The following is a 12,934-nucleotide window of genomic DNA, read 5'->3' as shown; positions in this document are numbered from 1 at the left end:
ATCGCTGTGCTGGCAGGCAGGAGCACGCACAGGGCTCTCCTTTCTTGACTGTCAAGAAAGCCTTGCAAGAGAGGTGGCCTGCGGGTCTTTGAAGACAAGGGGGAGGCAAAATTGCTGGTACAGCAGCCCATAGATTTTTCCACTCCTTCAAAAAAGAAAGGAGTCAAAGCTGTGCCATACGTTAGCACTTAAGTAGTCCCTGCCCTCAGTTTCCCACCATCTGTACTACTCTCTGAAACTCCCCTACTCATTTAATTTATTGCTGTGTGTCTCTGCCAAAATCAAAGACCTAAATATCAGTAATCTTGGTGGGAGGCATCCAGCTGCTACAAGCCATTGTAGGAATAAAAAGTGTTTGTGCAAACTTGCATTTGGAAAGCTGGGCAGCAAAACTTCCTAGGAAAAACTTCTCATGCTTTCAGATTAGCAGATCAAGCTGCAGGCATTAAGACCTTTCCCCTTCTGTATCTGTGAAATCCAGTGCTTAGGACACAAAAATGGGTCTTTTCTAACCCTGGAACGAACCGATTTTGGAAGCACATGGCACAATGGCAGCAGCAGTGGGGGGCAATGGCTGCAGCTGATGCAGCGGCAGGCAGGGAAGCAAAGCACAACCCGGGGCTCAAGTTCACGTTCTGCGAGGGGCTGATGAAATGGAGCTGTGGTGCTGGGACCAAGACATCATGGCAGCAGCAGCTGCAGAGCCCCACTCTACTCACTCATGCAGCCCCCAGACCCCTCTCGCCCCAGTTTTCCTGTCCATCAGGCAAAGACAGCAAGACTTCCCTAACGCACGCAGCTATTTGCAAAGCTCCCAAGCACAGAGAAGAAGCAGCCTGTAATGTAACAGCAATGCAACCTCTGCCCTACAGCCACAAACTTGAATTAAAAAGGGAGCACCCTAAAATATAAGCTTCTAGAGTCATAAGGACATAAGAATAGCTCCCTGCCCTCTTAAAACGCCAGATATCAGTTGATAAAAGAAGTGTATTCCTGCAAACTAAACACTCAGGCAGTACTTGCAAGGCAGGATTTGTAGCCTGGTGCCCTTGAGTGACAAAACAGTAGTGAGAAAAACTTGGTGGGGGAGAACATTTCTAACACCCTGGCTAGCTGTCTGATGCTGAAATCCCACCAGACCTAAGTATGTGCACAAAGCTCATAGCCCTGCTGTGGCCCAGAGCCTGGGCTGCATTTTAAGGGGTGAACTGAAGGGCTGGGGGTCCCAGGATGAGGGCACCACAGGCCCCAATGGCTCTTGGACTCACTTGCTTCTCAAGGGCTGAAACAGTCACACAAAGGTTTCATCTGCTTCACAGCTCCAACAGCAAACCTGGAAATCTGTCTTCTTCCCCCGCCATCACACAGTTTGATTCATTTGAAACCTGTTTTACCCTTGCTGTCTTCCTTCTGGCTCAGTTCAAGTTGTCTTATTCCTGCACACAACAGCAGCAAAGTGAAAGGAGGACAAAGCAGGACCCCCAGCATGTCGAGAACCCCCAGTGAGGGCCAGGCAAGTGGATGCTGAACTGCAAACGCAACAGCACAGCCCACAACCGAAACTCTCCACGCACACCTCCAGCCCAGCGTGCTACCTTTTAACTAGCAGCAAGCAGGAGGGGATGGAACTGAGATCTTTGGCAACACTAGTAAAATCACTTTGTTTCTCCTTTTTTGGGGAGAGGCAGAATAATCCTTTTGAACTATCCAAGCGGGGCAGAACCAACATCTATTCAGATTCAACTGCTTGGGTCTCACTGTTTTAGCTCCAACTCTTTCCCAACAGGTGGGAAAGGTCTCTAGCTTTTTTTATTCAAAGGCACTACCCTTATAGATGGCCTTTCAGCAGAGGATCACAGAGCACCTTACAGACATTTAATTAAAACTTACAGCCCACCCTGGTGAGGGAGGGATTATAAACAGGCTCCCAGCACAAGCAGCAACTCACCAGCACAAGCATCTCTTTCTCCCATACGACTGAGGCATTCGGCTCAGTTGCAAAAGCGCAGCAGTCCCAGTCTCACCAAGCTACTAAATATGCTCCAAACAGCACTGAGCCTTTGAAGAGCCATCAGAGCAGCGGGGAGAGACCGGGATTGCTCACTAACAGGACAGGACAGGTAGGCAGAGGCTCCTCTCCACTGACCGGGCAAGGAGATAGACTCAGCTTGTGCCAGAGACAGAAAACCGTGGTTCGTTATCCCTCTGAATTTAAATACCACACATTTCCAAAGTATGGCATCACTGGGCACCAATTAATCCATCTAACAGCCCTGGGATGTCGATAAAATGGAAAACCACCTTTTTTGCCCCCCCTGTTTACCTACAAGGTGAGACTTTTCTCGGTTGAATTACATCCATTTTAACAAAAGTAAGTTCAGACATCTGCCTTTGCACAGTGTCAGCTGCAAGAAGTGAGCTAACATCCAGATGCAGTGGCATGTCAGGATTAGCCCAGGCTGGGGCAGGAATGCTTCCATGTATGGAAAAATATTGGAGCAGTGAAACCATAAGCTTGGAGCAGAGCAAAGTGAGAGGCCCTGTCAATGAAGCTGTGGGCTCAGGTTTAGAGGGTTTAGCAGCTCAGATCCGCCATAAGATCCCCAGCACGTATTACAATGAATTTCACACTTTTTCCAAAAGGGACTCCTGCAGCAATGGTGCGAGTTGTCAGGGTGAGATCCTACACCCGTCTGTTTGCTCTGGAAGTGGGGCTTGGACCGCTGGGTACCATTAACGCTCCCTATGCTGGGCATGGGCTCGGGCGTTGACGGAGAGGTTCTCGCAAGTACAAGACCACTGCTTGCACTTGCCTGCCCACCCATCCCTCAGTGGCTGCCTTCTGCACAGCACTATTTATAAAAGCCAACTTGGAGCTGGCATGCGGGACAAAGCAGTGGCAGTTCAAAAGAAAACACTGAGCTGAATCAGCGCGGCTGGGGAGTCGGCGCGCGCTTCTGCCAACGTCTCAGCAAGGGCAGTGACTGCCGAGGCACAGGGCAAGAGCTAGTGCAGTATTCTCTTCAACTGGACCGGCACAAATCAAGAGGGCTCATTTGTCAGCATCCTGAGTTAACGCTAATGAAGTAATGGCTATGACTTCATCTCTCCAGTGGGAATCTCTTGGGAACGATGGAGAACTAGAATTTCTCTCTCCAGCTCGCTCACATAGTTGCAATTCGTTTCAGTTGCCTTCTACTCTCTTCTGCAAACATTACCTAATTCTCACCCAGATTCTTAAATCCTTGCACTGAAACATAAAACAATCCTCCCTTCTCAGCTGTCAGAGTCCAGCCTCGCAGAGACCCCTCCCAGCGGGATCTGATCCCTTGTGCCGGCTGCTACCCCCTCCCTGGAGCCAGCCACAGAGCCCCCACTCACACCTGAGGATGCCACCAGGGGGGCTTATGCCTTAGACACGAAATAAAAATCCAGTAACTCTTGCCAATTTGATTTTAAATAGGGACCTTTTCACCTTTTCTCCATTAAAATATTTCAATCAGGTTGGATTTAGCTCCAGTTGCAGAGACAGACAAAATGTTGCCGGAGGACCCTGGAGTTTCTCTCCCTGGCTGGGCTGGACAGCTTCAACTGCTGCGGATCTTCATGAGTGCAAAATACACACAGAACCATCTCACACCACCCTGCTGCTACAGCGCTTTGTCTGCCTGTAGAGGCTGTCAAGCCTTGCCCCCAGCAGCTCTGAGTAGCCCTGCTGCCTTTCTCATTACAAGCCTTCAGCTTCCAGATTTGCTCTACCCTGGGTTTGCTCCCCTGCAACTCTGCTGAAGACGCCTTCCCTCCTGTGCACCATTCCTGGTCTCTGCAGTTGTGATGGCACCTAGCATTTGAAGTGCATCCTTTATGAACCAGATTCTCCTTGCTGTTTCAGCTCTGCACACCTCCCAGCTCAGGCAGGGAGCCAGCACCCCCTCACTCCCCCGCGCCTCACTGGGGGCTCCCATCACTTTGTTTTGAGGCCAGAGGGGCTTGCTGAGCTCCAAGCAGGGGCTTGATCAGATTGCAAAAGCTCAGCTAATGCCCCGACGCAACTGAAGCAGTCAGTCAGTCACTCACACTAAATAAAGACCGCAAATTCTTTACATATTAATTGTTGGTTGCAATTGTTCACAGTGTTGAAAGACAGACGTGAGAGTATGCAGAAACCATTACTGCATCTTTTTAGTTCCACCCTTCCATTAATTGCATGTAGTCTAAGCCAAATCAATAAGACAATACATTTTCTTTGGAAAACTGAGATGATGAAAAAGCTAGTGTCTATCATGTAAGATGCTCAAGTTGTAATCTGAAATACATGTATAATTCACTTTCCCACGACAGAATTTATTATTTCTATTTGTTTACTTGTCAACTCATCCTGCTCCCAGTTTCTCCACTGGCCACGTCTTTACCTTACAACCTACATATTTAACTCTTAATTGTGTTTTTCACCCACAGAGCATCAGCAGAGAAGCAGTGGTTCCGGCCAGCACAGAGAAAGCTGCCCTGCAGAGATAAGTCAAGGCAGCACTGGAGGAAAGCCCCCTCCCCAGCTCAACACCCCCAAGCCCTGGGAATGGAGGAGAATTAATATGCACAAAGCCCAAGTTGTAATGGATCCAAGCACCCTCCCCACACTGGCATTACTCCCCCCTTCCCTAATCATTATTATCTGGAGATGGCATGGTCACATCTGTCTAGACAAAAATTTTCAAATCCATTGTCCGTTACACTGTGATGTGCCACAGAACCAGTTTAGAGAATGTACACAGCTATAGTGTTGCGATTATTCAATATTCAACCCAGCCTGAAAGCTCAGAAGTCAGCTTGTTATTTGCTGAAAGCGGGGGGCCTGAAATTATCCGTGAATAGTTCAAAGCTGCAGTTAATTCAACATCTCTACTTTCAAAAGCACAAAAATCACAGATTCCTGGAGTGTGTAAGCTTTTTAAAAATTACAAACTACTAACTGACAAATCAAAGCAGCTAACAGAAATCCATGTGGCTGATAAGACAAATAGTTGCATTTTAAAGAGTAATTAAACATCACTTTGGAATATTTTGCTTGGAACTTGTTTCCCTGATAAAAAACGGGGAGGGGAAAGAGGAGAAGGAGGAAGCAACCCACACACACCAACGAGGTTCTCACCAAGCTCAGGCAAACGCTGCTCAAACTTGTTTTCTTGAATTCAGAGTTCAGCCTGCTGTATCACAGCCTCCCGTACCCTCCCAGTTTCCCTGTATCCCTACATTTCACATAAAAACTCTAGCAGTAAGGAGCAGACAATTCCTACGTGGATTTTAGCTTGTTGGGGAGGAGGGTGCGTGGGGCTGGGGCAAGAATCCCCCTGGTCTGATCACCAAGAAGTGCAGTATCTTCTGACTTGACTTAGATTAAAACCATACCCCAACTTCCATGCTGGGAGCATTGCTGAAAAAAACAGGAATGCAAAACAAAGCGCTCTACCCAGATGCAATTCAGGAGAAGTGAAACCCTACCCCAGCCACATGAGCTAACCTTCCTATATGCTGCTTTGAAACACTGAAAGTATGTCCATGAAAAAGGATCAAAAAACTCCAAAAACCCCGGCCTCTCAAAACCTGTACCTGTTAACAATGAGCTCACAATGAATTTCACACAGTTTCTCAGTACTAAAAAATACCTACAGGCAATGGCACAAAAGGATTGCTTCAAGCATTAAACAAGGAGACAGCTTACTGCATTTCAAACCAAAATGTTATCAAACCGCTTGAAGAAGCCACCATACAAAGGCCATGCAAACCCAGTGTCAGTTTTTGGGACCAGACTTGCAGAGCCCAGTCCAAGGCGCAACTGTGTTTGATCAGCAAAAGCTCCCACCGCTTCTCCCCACCATGGAGCTGGGAGGAGTTGATAATGGAAAGATGTCCAAGGACATTCAGAGCAGACCCTCAAACGTGGGCAATTACCAACTGAAGGATGCAATAAACAACAGAGCAGCAGATGACACATCAGCAAGACATGTAAAATACTAATTCTTGCCCAGGGAAAGGGCTTGGGCAGGCTACTTTGGATATACGGGGAAATCCAACCTCCAAGGACGTCAGTGATGTTTTTGCAACTATTGCAGGACCAGGACACCGCCGCCAGACTTGTCGTCTCCTGATAGCAGTAACGCTTCCGGGGATTTCGCTGAAGGATTAGGGTCTTGGCATGAAAGATGGCTGCTAATTGTATGGAGGCTCACTGCAAAGCTGCATAAAACATACTCCGAAATAAATTGGAAAAGCATCATCAACAACAAGAATTAAGAGAATGTTTTGTCTTCGATGTGGAAACACTGAATAGCTTATTTCTCAGTCATAATTAAAGTTCACTGTTGTACTTCTCCAAAATCACACAGAAAAACCCTCCATTGTTTTGAGCTTTCTTTCGTAAAGCTGTTAAATGTTCGGCTCCTAAAAGAATGCACTTTTGGAGAAGAATTGTGCACTGATTACTTTAAAAAGTAAAGTTGTTTTGCTTCGTTCTGCAACCTGAGAGTAACAAATGAAATTGTCAACCATGCATTTTTAAATGAACGTTTTCATTTCAACATCTGGATTAAGATGCCACAATGAAAAACAGCACACAGGCTTCTCTCTGCTCCTTTCATACATCTCCCATTCTTATATTTCAGAACCAGCAAGTTTCAAAGCACACAAAGAATCAGTTGGTGCTGCTAATGCCTTACTTCTTACTCAATAGCCTTATGTCATGAAAAGATCATATTTTTCAAATCCACATCTCCGTGAGCCAAAGACTTCACATACATTCCCACCCCAGAAATACAAAGTCAGTAATACAGCTGAAAGTGATTACCTAGATATTTTTATATGATGAAACTCAAAAGCTGCTTCAAGTGATTTACAGAATTTTCTGTTAGACAAATCCCACATCTGTGCTGACCACTCGCCTCCCAGATCTCAGCAGATGGCAATTTCAAACAGAAAAGTTATGAGTCCCTGAAAATCAGGGTGTATCTTAATCTGTAATCAAGAGTTTGAGGGGGGGGTGGGTTCTAAAAAAAAAAATAATTGTGTACAGTCTAATTTAGTAACATTTCTACCTCTTCCCCACTATTTCTTGCACAAACTCTACCTACAAAACTAGTACTTGGTGTCTTATTTGGAGAAGCTCCCACAGTAATGACCTTTTTAAGCAGAGGAAAAAAATGTCCTTTTCTTGGGAAGGTGGGGGGGAACAGAGAACTAACTAAATAAATGAGTGGGTATTTGTTGTAAAAGACTTCACAGAGATTATCTGCAAACAAGCAAGAGTTTTGTCACATTTTACTCATCAGTTTTAAGACCATTGTTTTATTTGTGGTGCTGAGAAAGATGTACTCCCAACACAGAAGAGGTGTTCTGCTGTCCGTGTCCAACTCAGGTCACCTACCAGAGTACTCAAGCCACTAAAACAACAAAATCCACAACTACCGACTGGCTCCTTTCCCCCTCCTTAGGGTGAGACAGAACAGACCTCTTCTTCACACGCAGAGAAAGGTCATGTGCCTCTGCCATACAATTCAGCAAAAGCCGCATTTCATGTGAACGTGGGAGAAAATACACAGAGCAGGGTACACAAATCCAACTTTTAAGATAAAAGTAGACCTGTCCAAACTGAAGCGTATTTACCAGCGCGAACAGAGAACCTCGAACCATTTTCAGCTACTTAGCTGAATAATCACAGAAAGAGAACCAACATGTTTTGCATTTATTTAAAACCCCAGCAAAAGTATTTCAGCTCCAGTGGAAACAGGTTTGCCTTCCCCAAAAGAATCAGGGCAACACTCAAGCAAACGCATAAATACAGTGGAAAGCAAACACAAAACAAGAGGCAAAGCACAGACTCCTACATCACTGTGGAGCTGCGTGGATGCACCAAGTAAGCGTAATTAGAAAACCTGAGATTAAAAAGAATGGGGAAGACAACTGGGCCAAGTAAGTAACAAGTAAAAACAAAAGCAAAGGCAAATAAACAACAGTAAAAGATAAACCGCTTCACTCCCAGTGCAGACCCGCTTCCAGCCTTTTCTCCTCCAGCACCCGGAACCTCCTTTCTCCCACACTTATATGGACCTGTCTAAAAGGACCTATTCGACAGAGAATGGGGTCAATTAATTACTTTTTAGCCGCACTGACCAAGATGCCCCACAGCAACACAATGCAGCAAGACAGTATGCTCCTGCTCTCCTCCAAAAGCCTGCGTGCCTTAAGCCTTCAAAGTGCACTCGAGTTCATTCTAAGTGTAGGGGCACTCTGCAGCACGGAGGGTCTGGAGCTCACCGGGAGAGGTCTGGGATCCTCCCGACAGCAGGGAGGATCCTGCCCTGTCGCAGGCACCAGCAGACATCAGGGCACGTAGACAGATGGGAGCTGTTTACATTACCGAGGTTCTCAGTAATAATCAGGAATTAAAGCTGTTATTAAATCAACCCTCCAGAACTTGAGCAGACGTTTGAGCAAGCAGATAACAGGGTGATGTTAAACCAAAACCCCAAATGCAACAAAGACACGGAGCAACATCTCTCCCGCATGTTCTGCTCAGCAACACCAGGCATTATCAGAAGACAAATCAATTATCAACAGCTACATATAGCGATGCAAATCCAGGGCTGAACAGCTTAATTGAGGGATGTGTATCACAAGTTAAAGGCCTCCAATCTCATCTGGCAGATTACGGTTTCGTTCTTGAAAAAAACCTCCCCAATAATACGGCTGGCTGTGGCTTAGACAGAGGCATAATGCCATCCTCCTCATTAATCAAAGGCTTTCCCCATGTCCAGATGTTTGCTGACTTGTACTGCTTTCTTTTATTACTAGTTTGGAGACAGAAATTGCTATATGCTAAAGTTACTCAAATTCAACTGGTTGCTGCAAGACGTGCAGGCTGTTATGACCTTGGTAACTGCACCCCGGCATTAGTGAGTTACTGGGGCATTCGATGAAGAGTGGCTGTTTTCTTTGACAATTCTTATTACCTTCAACAATAACCATGAGAGTAAGATGCTATTTTACTTTTAGGACTGTGGGAATTTTACTGCAAGCCCAGAAAGGAGACTGGCTTTTCAGACCTATCAACATTTGATGCCCAGGGTTTGTAAGAAGGAGAAACATAAAAGAACACAGAATACACCAGAGTGAGACAAAGCGCACATTGATAAAAAGACTTCAGCAGAAAACCAGGACTGCAATAGCTGTATTATCCAATAATTCTAAGCAACAAAAGTGACACTACAACCAATATGGGATAGGAAGCCACCTCTCCCCAACGCTTTCACAACCTCAGTAGATAAAGTAGCCAACCCACAATGGGAAGCGTTGGCTGGAAGGGACCTTTGGAGGTCTTCAAGCCCTGCAGCCACCAGCATGAGGCCCTGCTGGGCACAGCTTCACCCAGCCAAGCCCTGAAACCGCTGAGAATGGGGGCTTCACAGCCTCTGGGGGCTGAGGCTGAGAGCTCAGGGACAGAGTTCAGCTCCCTGCCCAATGTTCCCACCTCTCCCCATTATCTCTACTCCGCAAGATCCCTTTCTTCCCATAAATCTATATAATTCTCCGGGGGCTGTCTGACATCGGGTTTAGGAGTAGCCTTTAGTGCAAAGGAACCATAACTCAAAAGGACTGCCTACATTTTTCTAATGCTTTTGTTTTTAAACAAATTAAGCCTGTGAGGCACTGAACATACGCTAGACATCCCCAGCTCTTGCTGGTGTTTTTGAAAAATAAAAAGTTTGTATTTTTCTGGAGAGTCAGGTCATTAACCCGACTATTTAAAAATCAGCCTATTATACAAGAAAATGTCTAACTGCCTGAACTACAGGTTATAAATCTCCTGTTTAGAAATCTGATATCCTGACATAATTGCCCTTATAACTTACAAATAGGCTCTCTGTTATCCATAGATTAAGCTTCCTCCAAAGCCACATCACATCTGCTTAGTTTTGAAAATATACAGCATGAGCTTCAATTACTTTACACTCCACACAAAAATAATCCTGAATTTAACTCAGGGCTTCTTGGAATAAGAGTTTAAGACCCCATAATCTTTTTATTTCATGTTTTCTTGCAATCTAATAGATGGAAGTATTGGCTGGCATGCAAAATTAATGCCACCTTCCACTTCTACGATTTACCAGCCATTTAGCTATGTTGTAGTGGAATTTTTAAAGCAAATACGGCAAGAAAAAGTCCCACCACCTAAATGATCTGAAATGTTCTACAGGGAAATAGCCAGCTACTAATTGGAACCACAATTTTATCACATCCCTGTAGGAAGAAATTTTAGTTTTAAAGAAACCAGAATTAAACTGTCATTTTTCTGAAGGATAAAGCTTCTGTTCATGAAACCAATCTCAGACACGGACCTGTGACCACTCATGCAAGCTCCCAGTTAGAAGCATCTTGACTTCAAAGGGGCAAACCGGGGGCCTTTGGCAGCAGCATCTAGGTGCATGGCGTTAAACACAAGAGCTTTTGCAGAACTGGGGGTTTAGTGACAAAAACCTGCAGCAAATGAGGCAAAAAGACGAATCTGGGTTTCAAACTAGCTACTACGCCTCTTCTCAGCAGAGGGGACATCACCCGGCGCAGCCAGATGACAGCCAACTTTTCCTTAAAATGACTCCTTCGCCTATCGAACAGCACAAAGTGCCAGTAGAGGAGGGTTCAGAGACCCGCACTGGAAGAAGTCGTCCCTCTCATCCCAACGCAGGCTGGCAGAGCCCGAAGTCGGGGGACGCCTGCAGGGGTTCAGTCAGCTGCGGCCCCACAGGCACCGGCGTTACCCCAAGCCCTGCCGGAGCGGCAATGGTGCCTCGCTGCGAGCCAGCGCCTGCCCAATGCCTTCCCACCTGCAGCTGCGATCCCTCGCCGGAAAGCTGTTTAGAAATGGCACTGTGGGGCACCATCATTTTCATTCTGACTCAATAGCTTCCCGAGATTAGATTTGTAAAGAGGTTTTGTTGGGTTGTTCGGTGGGTGTTGCGAGTTTGTTGGGATCTGGAAGCCTGGCCTTTGCCTTCCCGTTCCTCACAGCCTGCCCTGTCTGGGTCTCACAGAACACTTTTTGTCTGTTACCTTTCAGATTAAACTCTTCAGATGAGGGGCCGCAACTTGCCGAGTACCGAACACACCAGCCACTAAAGGAGACCGTCAGGCAATGCCATCCCGCACACTCGCCTGGCAGCTCTGCCAGCAGCCCCCAGGCCAGCTGGGCCCCGCCGCCCCTCAGCACCCAAGCGCCCTCCTGCAGCTGATGGGGCCGCAGCCTCCCCTGACCCAGCCCCACGCAGGAGCCCACGGGTCCCCCCCGCGGGGTCCCTGCCCCAGGGGCCGCTCTCCTCAGACGAGTGGCGGCCGCCCGGTCCCGCGCTTCGCCTCAGAGCACCGACTTCTCCCACAGGCCTCGCCCGCCCGCCCCGCTCCTCTGAGGGACCCGTCGAGGCCCGCGGGCGCCGTCCCGCCGCCCCCCTGAAACCGCGACACGCAGCCCGGGATCCCCGCCTCGCCCCCCACCCGCGGGGGACGGGGCCGGGCCGGCTGTCCCCACCCGCTGCTGCACACAGGCTCCGGGAACCGGAGGAGCCGGGCGAGGCGGCGGCGCCCCGCGGGACGGCAGCCGACCCCCCCCCCCCCTCACCCCGGTTCCCCCGGGAACTTTCTGGAAAGCGCCCACCCCACGCCACGCGGGACCCGCCCCGGCGGCGCAGGGCGCGGGGGGGGTGCGGGGGTCCCAACCGAGCCCCGACGCCCCCAGACAAAGCCCGGGGCGCGTCCCCCCGGCCCGCGGTCTCACCTTGCGGTGCTTGTCGGCGAAGGGCAGCGCCAGCCAGGGCATGGCCCGCACGGCCTCCTGCCACTGCTGCTGCTCCTGCTCGGCCGACACGAAGACGATCTCGAGGCGCTGCCCGCCGGCCGCCGCCGCCTCCCCCCTGAAGCGCCCGTAAAAGGCGGCCAGGCTGGCGCCGAGCTGCGCGCAGGGGCCGCCGAGGCTGCAGCCGAAGTAGAGCCCCACCAGCGAGACCCCGCGGGCGGCCAGCGCCGACACGGCCACCTCCTCCCCGTCCGCGGCCACCAGCACCTCTCCCAGCACCTCCGACAGGGCGCCCGCCATCCCGCCCCGCTGCGCTCCGCTCCCCGCTCCGCTCCGCCCGCAGCCGCCGCAACCCGCGCCGGCCGAGCCCCGCCCCGCCCCGCCGCGCCAGGGGGCGCTGCCGCGCCGCGCGGCCCCGCGCCCGCCCCCGCCTCGGGCAGCGCCGCCCCGCGCCCGCCCCGGCCCCGCGCCCCGCGCCCCACGCGCGGCCCCGGCACGCGCCGCCCGCGCGCCCCCGCCTCCCCACGCGCGGCGGGGCCCGGCGCGGCCCGGTCCTCAGTGCCGGGATGGAGCCCCCGGGGGGGGCGCGCCCGGGCCTCAGCACCTCCGGGGCACGGCTGCCCCGGGGAACGGACAGGGAGGGGGAGAGGGAGAGGAGGAGAGGAAGAAGAAGAGGAGGAGGAGAGGGAGAGGAAGGAGAGTGAGGGAGAAGAAGGAGAGGAGGAAGGAGGAGAGGGAGAGGGAGAAGGAGAGGGAGGAGAGGGAGAGGAGGAGAGGGATCTCCATCCTGGGCAGGCGCTGGCCTTGCCTCGCCGCTCTACCCCGCGGCCCGGAGCCGGCCCCTGCTGAGCACCAGCAGCTGGCTCGCCTGTGCCCCCAGTCACCCACCCTGCTGCCCCCTCGCTCCCAGTGCAACCCCCCCACCCAACTGGGCCACCCGTTCTCCAAATCACTGCCCAGAGAAGGGCCACTTCCAGCTGGCCCGTGTGTTCAGTACAGGCAGGGCAAGCTTTCACAAAGCCTGCAAAACGACAGCGTTTCCCGTCTTTGTTTTCAAAATCTAAGACAAATACATGTTTACCCATGTCAATGGTGGGC

The 12,934-nt window shown here is 50.1% G+C and overlaps 1 protein-coding gene across 1 annotated transcript in view; it reads right to left on the bottom strand.

Annotated features, from left to right (window-relative positions):
* NXN (nucleoredoxin) overlaps nucleotides 1–12,203 on the bottom strand; it is a 54,012-nt gene extending 41,809 nt beyond the window's left edge. The window contains exon 1 of the mRNA XM_040617804.1: nucleotides 11,819–12,203. Within this exon, the coding sequence (XP_040473738.1) occupies nucleotides 11,819–12,136 (318 nt within the window). The 5' untranslated portion in view covers nucleotides 12,137–12,203. The remainder of the gene's footprint in view (nucleotides 1–11,818) is intronic.
* Between the last annotated feature and the right edge of the window lie 731 nt (nucleotides 12,204–12,934).

Source organism: Falco naumanni, chromosome 1, assembly GCF_017639655.2.
Source record: "Falco naumanni isolate bFalNau1 chromosome 1, bFalNau1.pat, whole genome shotgun sequence".
Lineage (NCBI taxonomy): Eukaryota > Metazoa > Chordata > Aves > Falconiformes > Falconidae > Falco > Falco naumanni.
The sequence above is the reverse complement of the archived record's forward strand: the minus strand, read 5'-3'. Positions and strand labels throughout refer to the sequence as shown.